The sequence below is a fragment of the Podarcis cretensis genome, assembly GCF_951804945.1.
Source record: "Podarcis cretensis genome assembly, chromosome: 11".
NCBI classification, from domain to species: Eukaryota; Metazoa; Chordata; class Lepidosauria; order Squamata; family Lacertidae; genus Podarcis; species Podarcis cretensis.
In genome coordinates this window covers 33,742,426-33,762,070 of record NC_137180.1, presented here as the reverse complement: position 1 = coordinate 33,762,070, position 19,645 = coordinate 33,742,426, and the positions used below count along the sequence as shown (strand labels likewise).

The 19,645-nt window shown below is 41.0% G+C and overlaps 1 protein-coding gene across 3 annotated transcripts in view; it reads left to right on the top strand.

Moving 5' to 3' along the window:
• Positions 1-19,322, top strand: part of VCAN (versican) — a 133,370-nt gene extending 114,048 nt beyond the window's left edge. For all 3 annotated transcript variants that reach the window (XM_079995252.1, XM_079995254.1, XM_079995253.1), the window contains 3 exons: positions 13,484-13,628; positions 14,617-14,799; positions 15,472-19,322. In XM_079995252.1, the coding sequence (XP_079851378.1) occupies positions 13,484-13,628; positions 14,617-14,799; positions 15,472-15,602 (459 nt within the window). In that variant the 3' untranslated portion in view covers positions 15,603-19,322. The remainder of the gene's footprint in view (positions 1-13,483; positions 13,629-14,616; positions 14,800-15,471) is intronic.
• Positions 19,323-19,645: the final 323 nt, after the last annotated feature.

Below are 19,645 nucleotides of genomic sequence, written 5' to 3'. Positions count from 1 at the left end.
CTCAACTGTTCCTCATCAGGCTTGGTTTCCAGACCCTTGATCATCTTGGCCGCCCTTCTCTTCTACCCAATTTAATCTTCTACCCATTTTTAAATAAGGAGATACTTGGGGGAATCTGCAGTGTTCCAGAGACCAGAAGATGTTCATATACAAGTCTGTAAGACTTGCTACATATGTTCTCTGAGGGCATGGTTCCTATTTAAAAAAAGCTTCCACCTGAAATTCCCATTGGAACCAAGACTTGAGAGAAGACTTCTTTGAATCAGGAGAAACTAGTTGCATGCTGAAATACAGTAGAGTTTTCATTTTAATAACTTCATTGAATGGCAACTTTTCACTCTTTTGCCCAGTAGTACAGTCTTTGCCCAATGCCTTTGTACAAGTAAGGATCAACTGCTATATTGTTAACTGAATACTTCATCAATCAATGTGTTAGACGAGAAGTGTAATTAAGAATCAAGGGTCTACCTGTTCATTTTCAGAATTCTTGGGTTACTTTTTCCCATGGAAATTATCAGCTGTTGGCAATTTACCAGAATTAACAACTGTAAAAATACCAGACTTGTGCACTGCATTTTTTTTTCATACCCTGACTGGAATGCATATGAAGTTAACAAAAATAATTCCAGTAAGTGGAGTAAGCTTCTAATCCATGAGGACTCATTGACAAGCAAAGCTTTGCAGAAAAAAAATGCTTAGGTCATTGCAGAGCCAACCACGAGCTGTCACACTGGAATCATTCTTCATGGACCAAACAAAATTGCTTTCATGCATTTCACCAGTAATACCTCAAGTTTTTCAAAAGCTTAAAAAAAAAAGTTTGGGAAAACCACCCAAGAATAAAAAGGAGAGAGAGAGGGAGAGAAATGCAGTTCCTAGTATCTTGCACCCTGGAGGTGTCTGGAATTCAGGAGGGCTTCCTATATAAACATAGCTCTCTCTGTTGGGTTCATGCTTAGCATTAAAGGAGCTTTATTAAAATTGCTGCAAGAGTTTGCATATGAACTGAACTGAACTTCATGAACAAAAGCAAGTTAAGACTTCTTACCAATGTAAAGGCATAATTTGCTGCAGCTCTTGACCCAAGCACTTTTGAAAAGAATTTCAGGTCTCAGGTTTAATACCTGGTGTCCCCAGATATGTCCCACTCCTGGGATTCCCATAGGCATCTGGTTTGTCCACTAAGAGAACAGAATGCTAGACTGGGCGAGACTTTGGTTTGAGCCAGAAGGACTACTCTTACGTTCTCATGGAAAGCTCACAAGCAGATCCAACTTGGACTCTCTTGTAGCCTGATTCGCCTTGCTCCAGGTTTTGTAGCAATAATAGCTTTGTGCAAAGTCTAGACATAATATACTAGACATACCATGGTTTGTTCTAACCATAGTTCAGAAGCCCCACATTACAGTGTGACCTTCCAGCTATAAAATATGCAAACCGTTGCTTAGAGCTGCTTGTCTAGTGTTTCCCATCTGCTCAGTACTCAGCTTCAGAGCTGACTTGGCTTAGTGCTATGCGTGAGCCAGCCCATTAAAGCTAGGGTTGCCATATTTCCAAAAGTGAAAATCTGAACACAAAAGTTGATTATTATTATTATTAAAATAATTTTAATTTATATACATTTCAGTAGTTTAATCATAGTTCTAACATTTCAAACCTCGACTTCCTTCCTCCTCTTTCTGTGGTTCCTTAAATTTATTTTATCATTTACTGCATATTCTAACTTAACTTATTCTTTTATTCATCTATTTTGATTATATATTCTTTTGAAACTGCGGATTATTACAATAATCTTGCCAATGTCTTTATCTGTGGACATAAAAGTTGTTCAGGAGCTTTTTTTTAGTTTTGCCCAAAGTTGTTGATCTCTCCCCCCTTTTTTTTCTTTGCAATTTTTTTGGAGTTATTCTTAAGCAATGTTGCCAAAATCTGTGCTTCCGATGATGGCAGCCCTAATAAAAGCAAGTCATTATTTAACTATACAGTGGTACCTCAGGTTACATACACTTCAAGTTACAGACGCTTCAGGTTACAGACTCCGCTAACACAGAAATAGTACCTCAGGTTAAGAACTTTGCTTCAGGATGAGAACAGAAATCCCAAGGCGGCGGCAGCAGGAGGCCCCATTAGCTAAAGTTGTGCTTCAGGTTAAGAACAGTTTCAGGTTAAGAACAGACCTCTGGAACTAATTAAGTACTTAACCTGAGGTACCATTGTACAAGCCATGGTGCCATGTGAAATCTGAACTACAAAAGGATTTGACCATGGGTTCTTCACATTTCAGTCCTGTTGGATTTCCTGGGGTTTCCTTAGAAGCACATGGGAATTTTATGATTCAAGTCTTGACAAGCCTGGGTTGCTGCCCAAACTGGGGGGAAAGCCTTTATCATATAAACACAGGGGCATCTGTTGATAAACAATTCCTGTCTCTAAGGTTTGAGTTCCTAAAGTTCTGCTGCTTCCCCCTTTTAATTACTTGAAAAGAAAAAGAAGAAAAAGATATGCACATGCCATGAGTAAATAGCCCCCTTCAGACATCATTAGGAGGTGTTTAAAAACCTTGTAGGGAAATTGCATTTCAAATAATTCAATTAGATTGGCGAGTGCCAACTTTGATATCAGCAAAGCCTAACCATGTAAAGAGAAAAAAAGCAGGTATTGTTTTTGGCACATTTTCCACTGAACTTGGATGGTTACCATTTTGCTATTCGGGACCTTTGCAAGCAGGCGAAGCTGTAAAGGAGTCCACTGGAACCATTCATGTTATGGATTAACTACTTACAGCTACTCGGGGTTGTGCGCTGGGCCTCTTTCTCACAGGGGGGAGTTATTCATATCCTTTGGAAAACGCTGCTGATAATTAGTACTTTGTATGGCAGTGAGCTCACTCACATTACACAAGATTAGTGCTTTATTAAACGAGCAGACTGGTCTCTGCAGCCAGATTGTGTCTCACCCCTGGCTTGCTGGCAGCAAGGAAACAGGCGCATTGCCACTTTAAAACTGTCCAGAGACCTATGCTCATTTTGCTTCCCTTCCATGCAGACACATTTCACATGTTTATAATATGGGTTTTCAGGATGCCAATGGGAAGAGGCAATGTTGCAACAAAAGGAAACAGAAGTTCTTTATGCGAAAAGAACAAAGCATTTTCTTTCTTTCTTTCTTTCTTTCTTTCTTTCTTTCTTTCTTTCTTTCTTTCTTTCCTTAGTTTTACCCTACACAAATCTGCGCCTGTGCCCCTTTCAGAGAGAGTATAAAGGAAGGTGGGGAGGGGAGAGAGACCGTGAGCCTTCCATGGAAGAAAGTTGCCTGGGAGAGTTAAATAAAACAAACAACCCCCGCTTGAGAGTGCTGTAGGCAGACTGCAGACAAAAAGCCTGTTGTGCCAAAGACCCCCGGGACCCTCGAATAAAAGGATTTTAAAACTTAGCAAATATTTTCATTTTTGGTTGGTACGGCTTCAATTTAAGATACCCATTTGACCTACTCTGAGGAAGAGGAGGGGGAAGCCTGCCACTATAATTACTTGAAATATATTGTTTGGTGACAAAATTGTGTTTATTTTGCTCAAACTAGTAAAGAGGCCACTCACACAGGCATTTGTTTGGAATTTTTGCTTAGTGAAACAAGGTAGCCCATTACCTTCAAGCAGCATATATATGGGCATTTTGCTTTGTTTTTTTTTAATCTTTGGGCTGGAACAAATGAATCTTAGAAGGCAGAAGCAGATGTAGCCTGCAAGTGTCCCTCTTTTCCAGAAACGTCCCTGATTTAGAGAAGCTGTCCCGGTTTCTTATTTGAGTCCAGAATGTCCCACTTAGGATGTACCTATTTTCATTGGATAAATGTTCAAGGCCTTAGTTTTAACCTCCTCAGTTCTTCAAAGACTCAGACTAATATACCTCAGTGACTGCATCTCCCAATACCAGCTGCGTGCTTCAGATCCAACCTTGCCATGTGAGCCAATAATATGTGCTGTGAAAAACAGGCCTTTGTGGTGGTTGTCCTGAGACTGTGAAGTGTTCTTGCTTTCCTTGGCCTCTTCCTGTTTTTTTGGAAGGGCTGCAAGGTGCTGCTTTTATGATTGCCATTTGGTATAACCGGGTTTTTTAAATTGTTAATTATGTTTTTGCAAAGCTGGACATACACTAACTGAATTGTCTGCTGTTTTTCATGTTATAGTTGTGACAAGTTGGAAAAGCCATTTTAATCACAGAGACCCATAAAGTGTGTAGGATGGATAGGTAGGCAGGCTGTTTCTTCATTGTCTGACAGGGCTGGCCCAAGATATTTTGCTGCCTGGGGCAAAAAGCAAGGTGGCACCCCATCCCATTCAATGTACAGAAGCTGACTGGAGTGGCCGTCAAATCTTTCAACACTTGTGACAGGACGGCATCCTCCACCATATCCGCAACAGAGGGCAGCAGCTGGGCTTAGAGGGTGCAGAGCAGACTGTGTGGGACACACAGATCTGTCACTCAGCACCTTGTAGCCACTGCCTGCTCCCCTGTATTTTCCACCTAAAGTGGCTGCCTCCCTTTGTCTAATGGTAGGGTGGGTCCTGTTGCCTGTTGTGATACTATGGCACAAATGTCTGAAATGGGAATTTTTGAGTGTAGTCTTCAGTGATGAATGGTTTGTTGTTGTTTTTTGTAAACTGCTGATGTAACAAAACCAGTTGCTTGAATCTGCATTTTATTAAGACTTGCTCTAAAAACCCAGTTCCTCTCTTTGTTCTTCCTTCTCGTTTCCTCTCCCAGCTAGAGACACCATACCATTAAGCACACGAAGCTCACAGAAGGCAATGGGAAGATTGTGATTGATTTCCTTGGTATTTGTGCTGAGCACTAAAGGAATCACATCTTTCCGGTGTATTAAAGCTCTTAACCTCCTTTAATCAAGGACGTTTATTATCCTGGTTCAGCAACGAGTAAACAGCTCCATCTAGTGGGGATTTTCCGTGACGCTGAATAAGCATTTACACTGAGCTGATCTCTTCAAGTTTTGGTGGAAAATAGCTTTAAATCCCCAAATGATTGCTCCCCAATAGAAAAATAAAAATTCAGAGCATTTTATTCTATTCTTTTACATAAGGCACTTTTTATACTAGGAAATCATTGTGAGACATGTGGAAAACATATCTCGAAAGATATATGTGCTGAGAGATCCACAGGCTTAAAATTTGGCATGCAGTCAGAAATTTAATAGTATCCCACATCCTAATAAGTCATGTTAGGTCCTTTCATGTGGAGAATTCTCAGGTGTCTGATGTGTAAAATTCAGTGTACCTGAGGTACACATGTAATATTTACACTAGTCCAATCAGCAGACTCCAGTAGGAGGGAGCTAATAGGATTTTATGTGGGTGGCACATCCAAAGTAGAGACTTGCATAACTTTTTCTCTGTCCTGCATTAAAGTATGCAGATCTGCTTTCTGAATGTTCCCATCAACTCTCTTATTCTTTTACTCATGCAACTAAATTAGGTCTATCCTCGCCGGATTCATTGCAGCCTCCTGGGGAATTCCAATGATACATTTGTCTTTTCCCACCTCTGTATGTGAATATTGGCAGCACACATAAGTTAATCAGTGGTAGCTGTTGGGATGGGAGAATATCTTCCTTCTGTTCTGTGCAACATCTCTGCCTTGATTCAGAAGGGGAAGGTGGAGTTTGTACACTTTTTCAAGTCTGGCAAAACCTTCTGGTTACACTGTACAAACACATGACTCCTAAACACACTGTTTTTGTGTGTGCTTATGATTTTTGAATGTACATAATAACATGTGAAGGAGACAAACACATCTGTCAAACTGGTAGACTTCAGCATTGATCTTAAACACCAGGCCTGGGGAACTAGTGGCTCTCCAGCTCTTGTTGGACTTCATATCCCATCAGCCCAACCAGGGATGGGAGGGTTAGGGTTCCCTACCCCTGTGGCGCAAACTTAGTGGGAAGCAGGCCCCACTGAAGACACTGCGAGCTATTTCTGGGTTGACGAGTCTCTTGACTCTCTTATCATTGTACCTATATAGTACATGCTGATAAAAATGTTTGTAGCTTGCTCACTTTAGGTGTGCATTTAAAAACTGTGTTTGTTTTTGCTACATCTAAAAAGTGCCATGGGCAATGTGCAGTTTTACACTAATTAAAAGTTGCCTTCAGTGGAACCAAAGCCATCATGAATCAGCTCAGTCTGAACTTACTAAACTAAGGCCACCCTTGATAGGTCAACTTGCAGACAACACAGCTGTTCATGTGAGCAATGGAAGGACTTTACTTGAAGTTAAATAAACTTCAGAAGAAATGTAGGAAGCACACTTTCTAGATAAAAATCTGAAAGTTCTTATCTGTCTCAGTGGAAGAGTTTTTTCCCTAATAGATAGGAGGGATTATGGGAAAGACAACACTGGTTAATGAAGGTTTCCGGTGTTCAATTTTAAAGGACTCACTGATAAATGCTAGGCTTATTTTGCTTTGCTTTGAAGGTGTCCTTGGCTTCTTGGGTTTTAACATTCTTCTTGGCTTGTAACATTCCCCCTGCCCACATAGACAAAAATTTCCAGGGGATAGTGGAAGGAAGAGGGGGGAAAAAAACCTCAGTTCTCTTAAGGAAGCATTTAAAGAAGCTGAAAATTAAATGACTGACTGACTTAATTTTGGGACTTGTTTATTAGAAAGAGCCACATACTTGATATTGGATGCTCATTGGTTTCTCACACAACGGTCAAGTAATTATGCTTTCTGCATTGGCAGTTGATTTAGTCGCGGTTCATTACACTCTGTCCCATTGACTGCTCTGGAATGTGAAATCCCAACTATTGATCCCAGGCACTTGGTGGGGATTTCAGAGATAAAAGGGATAGCTGTTATCATTCAGTATCTATTGCATTGCTTAGATACTGTTCAGGACAGATTCACCTTGACAACATTCAAACAACTGAAGAGCCATGAGAATTACTTATTGGTTACCCAAGTAACTAAGCTGCTATAAAGCCAGAATAGGTTAGGATATTTGCAAAAGATGTCAAGAAAGAAAAGCTAGAGTTGTATATTTTGGATGTGCGTCGTGAGTGAATGACAAAAGTTAGCAAGTAGCTAACAAAATCAATTGTTGTTTTATCTTGTTTTGTCTAAATGCAGTTTCAAGAAAGGATTTCTGTATCTCTTGTGGCATGGAGCAGTATAGTTTAACTGAAACTTAAATGTTAGATACCATAGAAATGGGTAGCAGTAGGAACACAGTCCTATAACTAATAAGGAATGACCACACCATATACTTTCTCTCTGAAAGAATGATAAATTATTGGAAAGTGGTGCTTAGTTGGCGATGCAGAAGGCAGCTTAAATTTCCTGTAATGAATCTATGAGAAAGCCAGCATGGGATTATAGTTTGGATGTCAGATTAGGACTGGGGAGTCGTAGATTTAAGTCTATCCTCAACCATAAAATTAATTTAGTGACCCTGGCCCAGTTAATGTTCCTCAGCCTAACCTACTTTACAGGGTTGTTTAAAAAATATGGGTAGCATGCACCATCTTAAATGAGGAATTCTCCCAAACTGGGGTTGCCTCTTCTATGCTGGTGCCTTCTACAACACATCTGCATCATCTAAAAAACAAAGACAGTGTGCTTTTGACTTCAGAACTCTGGTTCAATTAACTTGCAAATTAATTCAATGTATTGATGAACTATTTAATTAATTAAAGCTTGTAAACAAATCAACTTAGAGAGAAGCCCCTGCTGGTGAAGCAACCACAATCCATTGCTTTGTTCTTTTCTTGTGGGGAGGCCCAGAGGTTGAGCAAAGTGTGTCCTTCCCTCCAACCGATGACAATGTGCTGCCATAGGATTGTGCCATTTCTGCATGTATTGGGAAATGGGCTTTGAATATGGTGCTTCCATTACCACTCCCCATTTTACCCAGCTTCCCTTCCCTTTAGCAGGATTCCCCAACAACAGCATCTGCCATCTAAGGCAGCTGCTTCAGTTAGCCTAATGGTAGGGCCAGCCGTGCACCTAATTGCTTTTCAGGAAATGGGGTACAGGAGATCTTGGGTTCAAACAGATGTCAAAGCTGTAAGTACCAAAAATCTGTTGAGAACATCTAACATCTAGCTCAGCATCCTGGGCTATGCTGGTTTTGCTTCGGCATATGCTTCCCTGTTTTATCTTTACCAGTGCTTTCCACCAGTTTTCCAGAGACTAATATTAAGAGAAGTGATCTGTAATTTCCAGGATCTTCTTCCCCTCTATCCTTTTTTTTTTTTTAAATAAAAATTTAAAAAATGGTGTTACATTGGCTACTTTCCAGTCCTCAAGTATGGAAGCTGATCTTAGGGACAAATTGTATATACTTGTTAGAAGATTGGCAATGTCACATTTCAATTCTCATCTGTTGACACTTGTATGTGAGGATCACTCCCGTAAAGATCTCTGTGCATTTTGTTTCATATTCTTGATGCCCTGTATATATCCCCAAGCAGCACCGCTCTGCACACACAGAACATATCCCCACATGCCATTGTATCTGTGGAAGCTTGCTGTTGTACCTGGATCACCCTTGGGTTGATTTAAGTACAAAAGCGAGACTTTTAGCTGATGGCTTCATTCATCTATTAAAGCATAAGACTTTATTTCTTCATTTATACAAAGATGTAACTTAGCTGGAAAGTAACTGGGGAAGGGGTATTGTTTTTGTATCCGCCTGTTCATTTGGCTGGCTAAGCTTCAAAAATATAAGACATTGTTCTGTGCCAAAACTGGAAATGAAACATTCTGTTTCTCTTCCATGTGTTATTTGAAAAATACAGAAATAGAATAAAATAGAAAGTACAAAGACATGGAGCACAAACCACAGCAATGTTGCCTGCATGAGCCCTGTTGAAATTAGTTGATGGAAATCAGTTGAAAGCTTCTGCACAAGACACTTCCATGAATACACCAGGAGAAGCTCCCATGAAACGATGTCTGTTTTCACCTAAATCTATTAAAACATATATCTGGATCACGTTCCCATTAGTAGCCTTGCACATGCATCAGTTAACTGATACTGTGGTTGCTGAAATCCCAACCCCTAAAGTCTTGCAGCAGATTGTAGTAGTGGAGCTTAGTGAAAGACTGAGGTCCTTTCTTCTCATCAGAAAGTTAATTTCTCTACTATTACTTTCCATCCTACTAGGGAGGGGTAGTACCTCGGGGGGGGCATATTGTGCTGCTTCTGGGGTAGTTTGCCTACCTTTGGTCCCCACCCTGCACTCAGCTCTCACCTGTGGCTCCTAAAAGCTGTCAGCAAGTGACAGTGGCCACACCACAGGAAATGGTTTTGACTGGCCGGCTAAACCAGGTGAGGGTGGCCAATGGGTCTCAAACACTCAGTGAGTTAGAGACTTTCCCTGCATGCCAAGACAGGCTCCAGCAGATTGGGTGGGCGAGACCAATAGTGGGTCTAACAGTCATGAAGACACTTTCTGCACATGCTGTAGAGGGCAGTGAGAGGCAGACGGGGCTCATCAACCTGGGAAGGTAACCCATCTTGGAGGACATCGGAGCCAAGTCTTAAGGGCTGAAGTCCCTTCACCCCACCCATAAAATATTTAAGGGGGCTTGGGCCTCCCAAAGTTTATGGGCATTGTCATTCAAACGGTGCATGTGTGCTGTGTGATGGGATCAATTATGCAGGGCAGGGCTTACATGGGCCACCCCAATATTTTATTCAAGTTGGTACCCCTGGAGAAGGAAAACACTGAAGCTAAACCTCCACTGCCTTGCGGGAGATCTTTGGGAGAAGAAAAGGTTTGTGAGTAAACCCTACACAGATGCAGAGCTGGATGGTGCCTTGTACGCCTCCTTCCAAAAATTCCTGCAGCCTAGCTGACGCCAAACATATTGCTCTGCTTTCTTTGGACCACATCAACAAGGCCAAAAGAGAGGTCTTGTTGTCTGGGCAGCCCAGAACCTCCATACACACTGCAGGGCACCCAGGGGAGGTTACTTCAGTGCTGCTAATGCAGTGCTTGGACTTCACCCCCAAAGGTGCGCTCAATTATCTCTGGAGACAGGCAAATGCCATCAACAACAAGAACATGATGCCACACAGGTAGTGGCAAAATGTAAAGCTTGCCTTGATCATATGAGCTGTATATGGGGTCTGCAGCCTGTGGTCTTCCAGATATTGTTGAGCTACAATTCTCTCCAACCCTGGTCACTGGCCATGCTAGCTGGGACTGATGGGAGTTGGGAGTCCAACAACAACTGGAGGGCCACAATTGCCTCACCAGAGCCATCTGAGCACCATCTGCACTGGGATCTTCCAATAATTGGTCTGCATCAGTTAAACCTGACTTCCACCCATATTTGTAAAAGGAGGAATCAAACCCCCAATGCACTTGTCTTGTGCCATGTTTTAATGCGGGCCGAGGGAACCGTTTCTGAAGGCTTATCTCCCCATCAGTGATGCTTGCCTAAATAAGGAAATGGAAAAGTTCAATATGTGTAGCATGGAGAGTTAAGAAAGCATTTCAGGAGTCTGGAACCTCCTCTGTTAAGTGGTTCTGGCATTAGTAAAAAGCAGCATGCGGGTCAGAAAGCCAAAGTAAATGTGCGCAGTGATGATATCAGCTGTGAGGCAACAGCACGTTACGGCTGGGGATGTGGTGCAATCTTGCAAAATCCATTCCATGGGACTGAAGGGCTTTGCCAGCAGCATATGCAAGCCAGGGCTCACGGCTGTTATTGCAGGCCCTTGATGTAAAGGCTCTTGAATCTTTGTTGGCTGGAATATAACGTCTTGAAATCCCAGGGCTGCCATTTCTGCCAGGAGTTGACCACCAGCATCCCCTACTAGCATATGGAAAGTAAAATGAATGTTCAGCTATTGGTGGAAAAGGTGTTACTTAGAGGTTTGGCTACGAAGTGACTGAAGTCACTTAGTAGTTTTGGATGAGGTTTGCAAAATAAGCCCTGACTCTTGCAGTTATATTCAGAGTTTTGCACCTGGTTAGAAAGCAAGTCAGTTCATTGCTTGGGATAGAATTGTAGAGTTGGAGAGGACCCTGAGGGAGTCTGTTCTGCTGTCAAGCAGCTCTTGCTGTCAGAAAGTTCTTCCTGATGTTTAGTTGGAATCTCCTAGAAGACCAATGTGTATTATGCCATGATACCAGGCAAGAATGATCAATGCATAGTTTGATCCTATGCATATTTACATAGGAAAAAAAGACGCTGTAGTTCAGTGGGTCTTACTCACAGATAAGTAAGCATAAGACTGTAGCCCTAGCCTTATGGCAATTAAAATGTTTTATAGGCTGGCACAGACAATACTTTTAATGCAGCCCAATTTAGAAGTCTACAGTTCACTTGCCTGTATACATAAAACACTATTATTGACATACTGGAGGAAATACGACACTAAAATACTATACAGTATTCAAAATACTATGTCCCGCTTTTCCACAGCCAGGATAATTAAGCACCACTTCTGTGTGATACATTAACTTTATTAGTAAAATGTTCTCAGAAAGACATTATGTTTGGATTACCAGATAAAGAATTAAAGGAAAACAATTTGTACTTTTTATAAGCATGTAAGTGGACCAGCTCCAAGAAGTAAGCACTGAGATTAAATAAAAGCACTTGTGAACTGTGCCATTATGACCATTTAAGGGACAGAGTGACTGGTACATGCCAGGTATTTATGAGGATTCTTGCTCTTCTAGAAACTTATTTTTATCCACCATTAATTTCTACTTGAAATGAAAGTTTTGTAGCACCACAGAGAAAAGCTAAAAAGATTTCAAGTATTCTCCCTCTCTTTTCCTGGTCACTCATATATCTGTATCTGTACGCAAGACAAAGAATATTACAATGTAGTACTTATTTTGCCGTAGTCCTATTTATTCAGATAAAGAGTTTTGAAACATTGTTGTTGTTGTTTAGTCATTTAGTCATGTCTGACTCTTCGTGACCCCATGGACCAGAGCACGACAGGCACTCCTGTCTTCCACTGCCTCCCGCAGTTTGGTCAAACTCATGCTGGTAGCTTCAAGAACACTGTCCAACCATCTCGTCCTCTGTCGTCCCCTTCTCCTTGTGCCCTCAAACTTTCCCAATATGTTTTGAATATGTTTTGAAACATATTCTAATGCTATGCATTACAGAAATGAAAAAGGGATATCTTGGCAAGGCAAGCATTTTCTCTCTCTGGGCTATTTGAGAAACAAGACACAAGGCTGTAGTAGTGCATACTGGATAGTACAGAATGTCCACATGGCAATCCCTGATGGGTGCTTCCTTGTTAGACTCTTGCCTAAAATTTCAGCTTTCTCAGTTATTAATACAAGTATTTCACTATTTTCAGGGAGGGATTGAAGATGTGATGGCAACATACCTTAAAAAATTAGAAAATAGGTCAAACAAACAATCCTCCAATATACTTGAAAACTTTCGGATTCCTAAACTAAGGACCTACCCAAATGTGATGCTAAATGCATATTTGCCTTGAGGAGTGGCTGGCCTAAATGTGATGTTAAATGCATCTTTGCAATCGGGCGGGGATGGCAGTGGCATGCACTTGGCCTTCTGGCTCTGCTGTTTGTTGCTGAGAGAGGGAGGTTGGCACTGTGTGAACACAGCAGAAGGAGTGCCAAATCAACCTGCCTTATAGCACTGACTTTTCCCTAGCATTGCTTTTCACCCTCTCAATCAGCCACAGCATCATCAGTGCCAGGAGGCCAGCTGGGTGCTCCTGCTCCTGTGCCCTTGCTTTGGTGCTATGGTCTAAACCTCAGAGCCTCTTGGGCTTACTGATCAGAAGGTTGGTGGCTCAAACCCCTGCGACGGGGTGAGCTCCCATTGCTCTGTCCCAGCTCCTGCCAACCTAGCAGTTCGAAAGCACACCAGTGCAAGTAAATAAATAGGAACCACTGTGACAGGAAGGCAAACAGTGTTTCCGTGTGCTCTGTTTTCCGTCACGGTGTCCCGTTGTGCCAGAAGCAGTTTAGTCATGCTGACCACATGACCCAGAAAGCTGTCTGTGGACAAACACTGTCTCCGTCGGACTGAAAGTGAGATGAGTGCCGCAACCCCATAGTTGCCTTTGACTAGACTTAACCTTCCAGGGGTCCTTTACCTTTACGTTACTGTATTTAATGTACATATTTCAAAATAAATCAAATAAGAGCTATGGTACTCAGGGAAGGATAATTAGTGGAATAGCAATGGGTGGAGAACCCTTCCCCATTTACTGTGATCCTGATGAAAATCCTCCCTCTGAAGCTGCTGTTTGCATTGGGAGAGAACACTTTATTGACTTATGGGGAAAATTTCTTCCCAGTGCAGATAGCAGCTTCAGAGGACAGGTTTTCCTTGGGGCTACGGGGAAGAAGGAAATATTTACATTTCATTGGTCCTTAATTTAGCAAGCCCTGCTTGAATTCAGTTTCTCTTAAACCATGCTTCTGGTATTTTTCTTTATCTTCTTCAGCAATACGAAAACTGGAGACCAAACCAACCAGACAGTTTCTTTTCTTCTGGAGAAGACTGTGTTGTTATAATTTGGCATGAGAATGGCCAGTGGAACGATGTACCATGCAATTATCATCTCACCTACACTTGCAAGAAAGGAACAGGTAAAGATTTTCAGATCAGGGTCACAAATTTCCACATGAAATGTACAAGAAGTACAGGCTTGTGAACTTACATGTGCAAGTCATAATGTCTGAAGACTAGCATATTTCACTGCAGGCCGAGCTATGTTAGTGCTGCAGAAATCAGTGCTGGCTGTGTTATTGAAACTGGCTGCATGCCATTACTAAAAATGTGCTGAAACAAATGAATGCACTCTAAGTAGAATTCTTCATCCCAACTTTAGCTTTCTTGTAATTTTGTGTTTCAGCTGTGTAAGAGAAAAATGCAATGACATATGACTGCCATCCTAACTCCACTTATTTTAAATCAGCACTGAATTCAATAGGCTTTATTTCTGAGTAGATGTGGTTAGGATTGTGTTGTTTCACTTGTGAGATCCTTCAATGAGCAGAGTTCCATCTCATGGGGGTTTGGTCCCAAGGGTCCCTCATATGAGCAAAAATGCCTATATGCAAAGTACCCCCTTGGAACTGCCCTGCATGAGCAACCCTAGTTTTCTGGAGCTGGCGCGCCTTGTCCCCCAAATCAGACAAAGAGCTTAAAAGATCTTTCATGCTGGGTAACCCAGGCAGACCAGGCATGAAAAGAGCATTTAACCTCTGTGCTTTGATTGTGGGGCAAGGCCGTCTCAGCATGCTGGTTCTCGGATGCTCTCACGACATCTCAAGTGGCCGTCCATGTTCCCATGAGATTTCGCACGAGCCCTCCTAGTCTTCCTCCAACGTTATAAGCTTCTAGTGACTATTTAGGAAAGGTTGAAAATTGTTGTAATCAAATTAAGTTATACTTCCAATTGACTAATTTAGTTTTTAAAAATGAAGGCTATGGGTCCCCACCCCTTTAATCAAATTCTCTAAAAATCACTAGGAACCCAGTCTGAATAGTGGGCTTTTTGGAGAGAGAAGGGAGCTTTGTCTGAGGTTATAGTGTGGAAGAAAACTGACAATAATTCTGAATTTGTACTTTTAGTTGCCTGTGGCCAGCCCCCAGTTGTAGAAAACGCAAAGACTTTTGGGAAGATGAAGCCTCGTTATGAAATAAACTCCTTGATTAGATACCACTGCAAAGATGGTTTTATCCAGCGCCATGTTCCAATCATCCGGTGCCAAGGGAATGGACGATGGGATTTGCCTAAAATAACCTGCATGAATCGTGAGTTGCCTATGCAAAGGGATTTGAGATTGCCAAGGTTTAGGCTAGACCCTCACCAGTCTTTGCATGGAGGAGGAGATTGCCCCAAGACACCTCTCCACTCTACCCTGTAGATCGTGTTATTTAATGCAGGTATTCCATACAGGTGTATGACCATTCTGATGCTCATTTTATTCCATCATCTTATTTTTATGATGTGGGATAATTGTGCAAATTGGACATCTGCACAATTGGATTTCCAGACCGAGAGCCTGAATTGCATGTGACTCTAGAATGGTTCACAGGTTACCCTGAATACAGTACAAGCCGTCTTTGCACTTGTACAAACATTTGTGTGAAAGAGTGTACAATTGTTCATATGAACAGCTCTGCTGTTATGTAGGCAGGTACACAGACTGTACACTTGCTGAACAACACACATACATTACTGTATGAGTGTGTAGCTCAACTATTTGTGCTCCCAGTTTCACAGACTGCACCCTCATTGAATGTAACGTTTGAACACCCATGTTACCTCCATGCCTTCTCCTCCACCACACAAAGACTCTATGCTGGTCAGGAAATGTCTGAACCTGAGTTGTGTGTCTAACACAGTGCATCTCTTCATCATGCTTCTAGTTTTGCTGGCATGCTTACAACATTTTCCTTCTTTTCTTTCTCTTTTGTTTCCAGCATCCTCATTCCAAAGGACTTACTCTAAGAAATATTATTATAAACATTCTTCACCAGGAAAGGGAAACTCATTAAATTCATCAAAACATTTTCATCGTTGGATCAGGACATGGCAGGATTCAAGGCGCTGAACGCACTCTGGCAAAAGCGGGATGTTCTCCATGCCAGCCAAAGTCCTAACTTAACTGTGCCTTTTTAAAAATCAATTATAGGAGTATTACCAAGCATTTTTATTTTTTTGAAAACTTAAGGACCTCAGAACTCTCAGCACACATCTGTGATTGCTACAAATGCAAAATCGAAAAGGGAGACATTGCCAGCCATCTATAGCATGTTAATGTTCATATGTCATTGATGAGGGAACATTAGAGTCCCTGTCCCAGCGTCCTATAATAATTAAAACTCTTCCATTTTAGCACCAATGATAATGTAAATAAGATGATTTAATGGTGTTTTAATGTGTGTTACGTTAAAAGAACAGCAACCCTGTATATACAATGAAATGTCACACTAAGTTCAAGTTTATTTATGGCTATTTGGCCTCAGAGGTCTTTAATCATTTTTTGTTTGTTTGTTTGTCTTGAGGTACTTCATCAGGCTGAAAATAATTGTAAATTGCAGTCTGCTCTCTCTTTTCTTTTTGTAACCATGGGAGAAAACGGCTGTTGCAATGGCTGAAGATGAGCAAAGTAGCAGAGGAACGCTGCTCTTTCCCAGCAGAGGTCCATAGAGAACTGTGTGGTGAAACCTTACACATAAGGAGCACAGCAAGCAGGAACAACCCTGAACAATGGACTGCAATGTGGAACTTGACTTCCGTCCTTTTCAGCATTGGCACTGATTGAAAAGGGACTTGCCTGGAGGACTTTTTTTAAAAAGAATGACAAGGAGGGCCTGTAGGAATAACAATAATAATAATAACAATAACAATAATAAGTGCTAATACAATAAATCTCAACCAGGGCCACTTTTTTTTTTTAAACGATGACTTTTACAACACTAACTGTGGGTCTACATTACAGCTCTCTGCATTTTAAGATGGAGATACGATAGACCTACAACTTTTGTTGTACAAAAAACCCGAACAAACGAAAAAGTAAATAATTTTGTATATATAAATATATATAACCATTTTTAATCCTTTTATAAAGTAATGAATGTTTGTGTATGAATGCTGCAGCTGTGAAGCGTACCTAAATAAATGAAGTAAGCCATACTGATATAATTTATTGGATGTTCTTTTTATCTTGAAATAGCTTGGTAGCTTGTTTTCAGCCTCCAAGCTCATCCTGATGCATTTGGGAGAACTAGAGTTGGCTTCAAATGTTTTTGACTTGACTTGAGAGAATATATCTATATCTATATATAATAAATGGGATCATGAGTGAGAGCTGTGTGACTTGTAAGCAATCAATACCTTGATTTGTGAATAATCTCTGTGTTCCTAGAACTATTGTAGAATTTTCTGCCTAACAGGCCTAGTATAAGGAGGGGATATGTCTCCTTAGCTCTTCTCTATTCATCTTCCATGGCCAGGTGGGGTACACTAATTGCAGAAAGTGGTACTTTCAAGGCCTAGGCTGGGTCGGTACTTTCAAGAGCTAGAAGTATCTTATCTCCAGATCCATGCCATGCATGTGCTGGGGAGCAAGGGTGTGTCTTCCCTCTCCACACTTCTGGTATGCCTTCCTCACCTCCAAAGTTACCACTGCCCACACAAGAGTGTGACATTCTAATCTGGCCTTGTGCATCAAGTCTAACGCAGGACAATTTCTGGATTTTATCTGGGATATCGACCACACAAAAATGGGTCTGTTCTGCATGGATGCCTGGTGATATCAGATACGCAGTATAGGCATTCCAGGAGTGTGCAGAGGTATGTAATGTACGCTCTCTGTGTCAGGCACAAATGGTGGATCTTTGAACAAGTATGGTCCTATCTGGCCCAAAAGAATCCCCTCCCCCAGTTGCAATATTCTGTTTTTAGCTTTGTTGAGGAGAGAAGAAAAGATCTGAAATGTTCTGTTCTTTGAATTCCAAAAACGTATTAAAGAAGAAAGATATTCTAGTTGTATCAGTACATGTGAAGTTTGTAAGTAGAAAGTAACATGAATCAATCAGTAAGGGCTAGCTGATAGACTGACCTCTTCATAATCCAATTCTGTTGTGTATATTTAGTATGTGATGTAGCTATAGTTGTGAACAGAGCTCATGTGTACTCTCACAAGTCAGGAAACTGGCCCTGGATTGGTGCAGTAATGTGTCTTCCCACATAACTGTTGTGCGGCTAGAATTTCATATAGATGCAGCCTCAAGTGGTGTGGATTATTTACTTGTAAAGGGCTTCCTCTCAAGTCCGAGGTTATGGTCCAAAGGCACATTTTGCTGACACTAAGCAACTCTTGACCCCTTCAATAGGCATGGGAAGACTTCCTGGGACCTTTGGTGCCATGATGGAAGAGAGGCAGGATAAAATGTAAGAAAACAAATAGTAACTCTGATTTTGGCATGTTCCCCTAGGTAGTTTACAGTTTCCCACTGCCTGAAACCTCTTTCAGCTGAATTAATGCACCCTGAGAACTTGTGGTGACCATAGACTGATTAAATAATGTGTGAATCTATGGTAGATTAACACAGTTTCTTTCCTCTGTACAAAAATCTGCAAACAAAACATGGAGGAATCTAAAAGAAACTGGGCCATTTATTAAATGAGCTTCAAGACAATGATGCACAATATCTGGCTGGCCAAAAAACCAGAGTTGGAGAGGAATGGTGAGACCCCATTTCAGGTGTCCTGTTGTATGATGATCAGAAGCAAAGCTGAACCATGCTGTGGGAAATAGGTGTGGCAGGTAAGCTTGCTCACCAAAGGTATACACTGAGCATAAACAATATATAGCTTCATTTTGTTGCACATTCAGTAGCTTCACTCTTACAAAGGCCCAGGGGTTCCCAGACTGGGACCAGTTTTGTGAAATATAAAATCACCTTGAGAAGAATCATGGTCTCTCATAAAAAGCTACCACTGTTTTGAACTGTATATTTCTTTCCTTTTCTATACCCATAATACTTTTTTCACTATTTGTATTCTATTTTGTATGGTGTGTAATGTGAATGTTTTGGGGTTTTTTGTGAAAGAAATTTAGAAACCTTGTTAATTTTTTTATATATATCAGCTTCTGGCTCACCAAAGAAATCTTGTTTTGCTCTACTGTGATATGTTCTGTTTATTGCATGTCTTCAAATTTAAGTCTATGTAATGTCAAGTTCTACTGATGAGTCAAGTCAAATAACCAAGAACAACAAATACTGAGTGATGCAAACACTTTCATAACATTTTTCTACATTTCTAATAATAACTTTTTAGCTGATTAACCAGGGTCAATTTTTTTGATTGACTTTTAATGGGAAATTGATTTGACCATAGTCAATTAGATGCAGGTAATTTATGAAATCTGTTTTATAATATACCATATATATATATATAAATATAAAAAATAAATCTTGTGTAAACTGAGATTATTCTCAATAAACAGTATATATATGTCCTTTTGTACAAAAATACACTAGTGTAGGTTTTATCACTGCTTTTCACCATTTGTACTGAAACACACATTTTGATCAGACATTTTGATCTTGTTGGCACCAGCGCAAGGATTACTGCTGTTATTCCTGAGACTCGCTGTCAAATCAAGGTAAGTGGGGGAGAGGGAACTGAAGAATTGCTGAACCTCAGCTCAGCCAAATAATAATACAAAGACTCTTCAAAGGATTTGAAAGTGGGGATATACTTTGCAAAGTACAGGTGCTCTATCATTACAAAATAAAAAATAAAATCATTTGGCATTGTGCTAAGTAAGTGCATGTATTTCTGAGTCATGCCTGCCCTCCTTCTTAGTTGATTTCTTTGTGAAGGTTGGTTTTTGAAACAGTTTGCCAGTCTTAGTGAACATATGCACTGTCTGCCCCTCACACCACCATGGTGGCTAACCTTTGGCCCCCCAGATTGGAGCTAGACTTCAACTCCAGTCTTCCCTGACTATTGGCCATGCTGGCTGGTGCTGATGGGTGTTGGCATACAATGGCATCTAGAGGGCCACAGGTTAACCGCCTCTGCTTTACACAATAAGCCCATGTTCCCATTCTCAAAGTCAATGGTCTGAGGCTTGGGTAG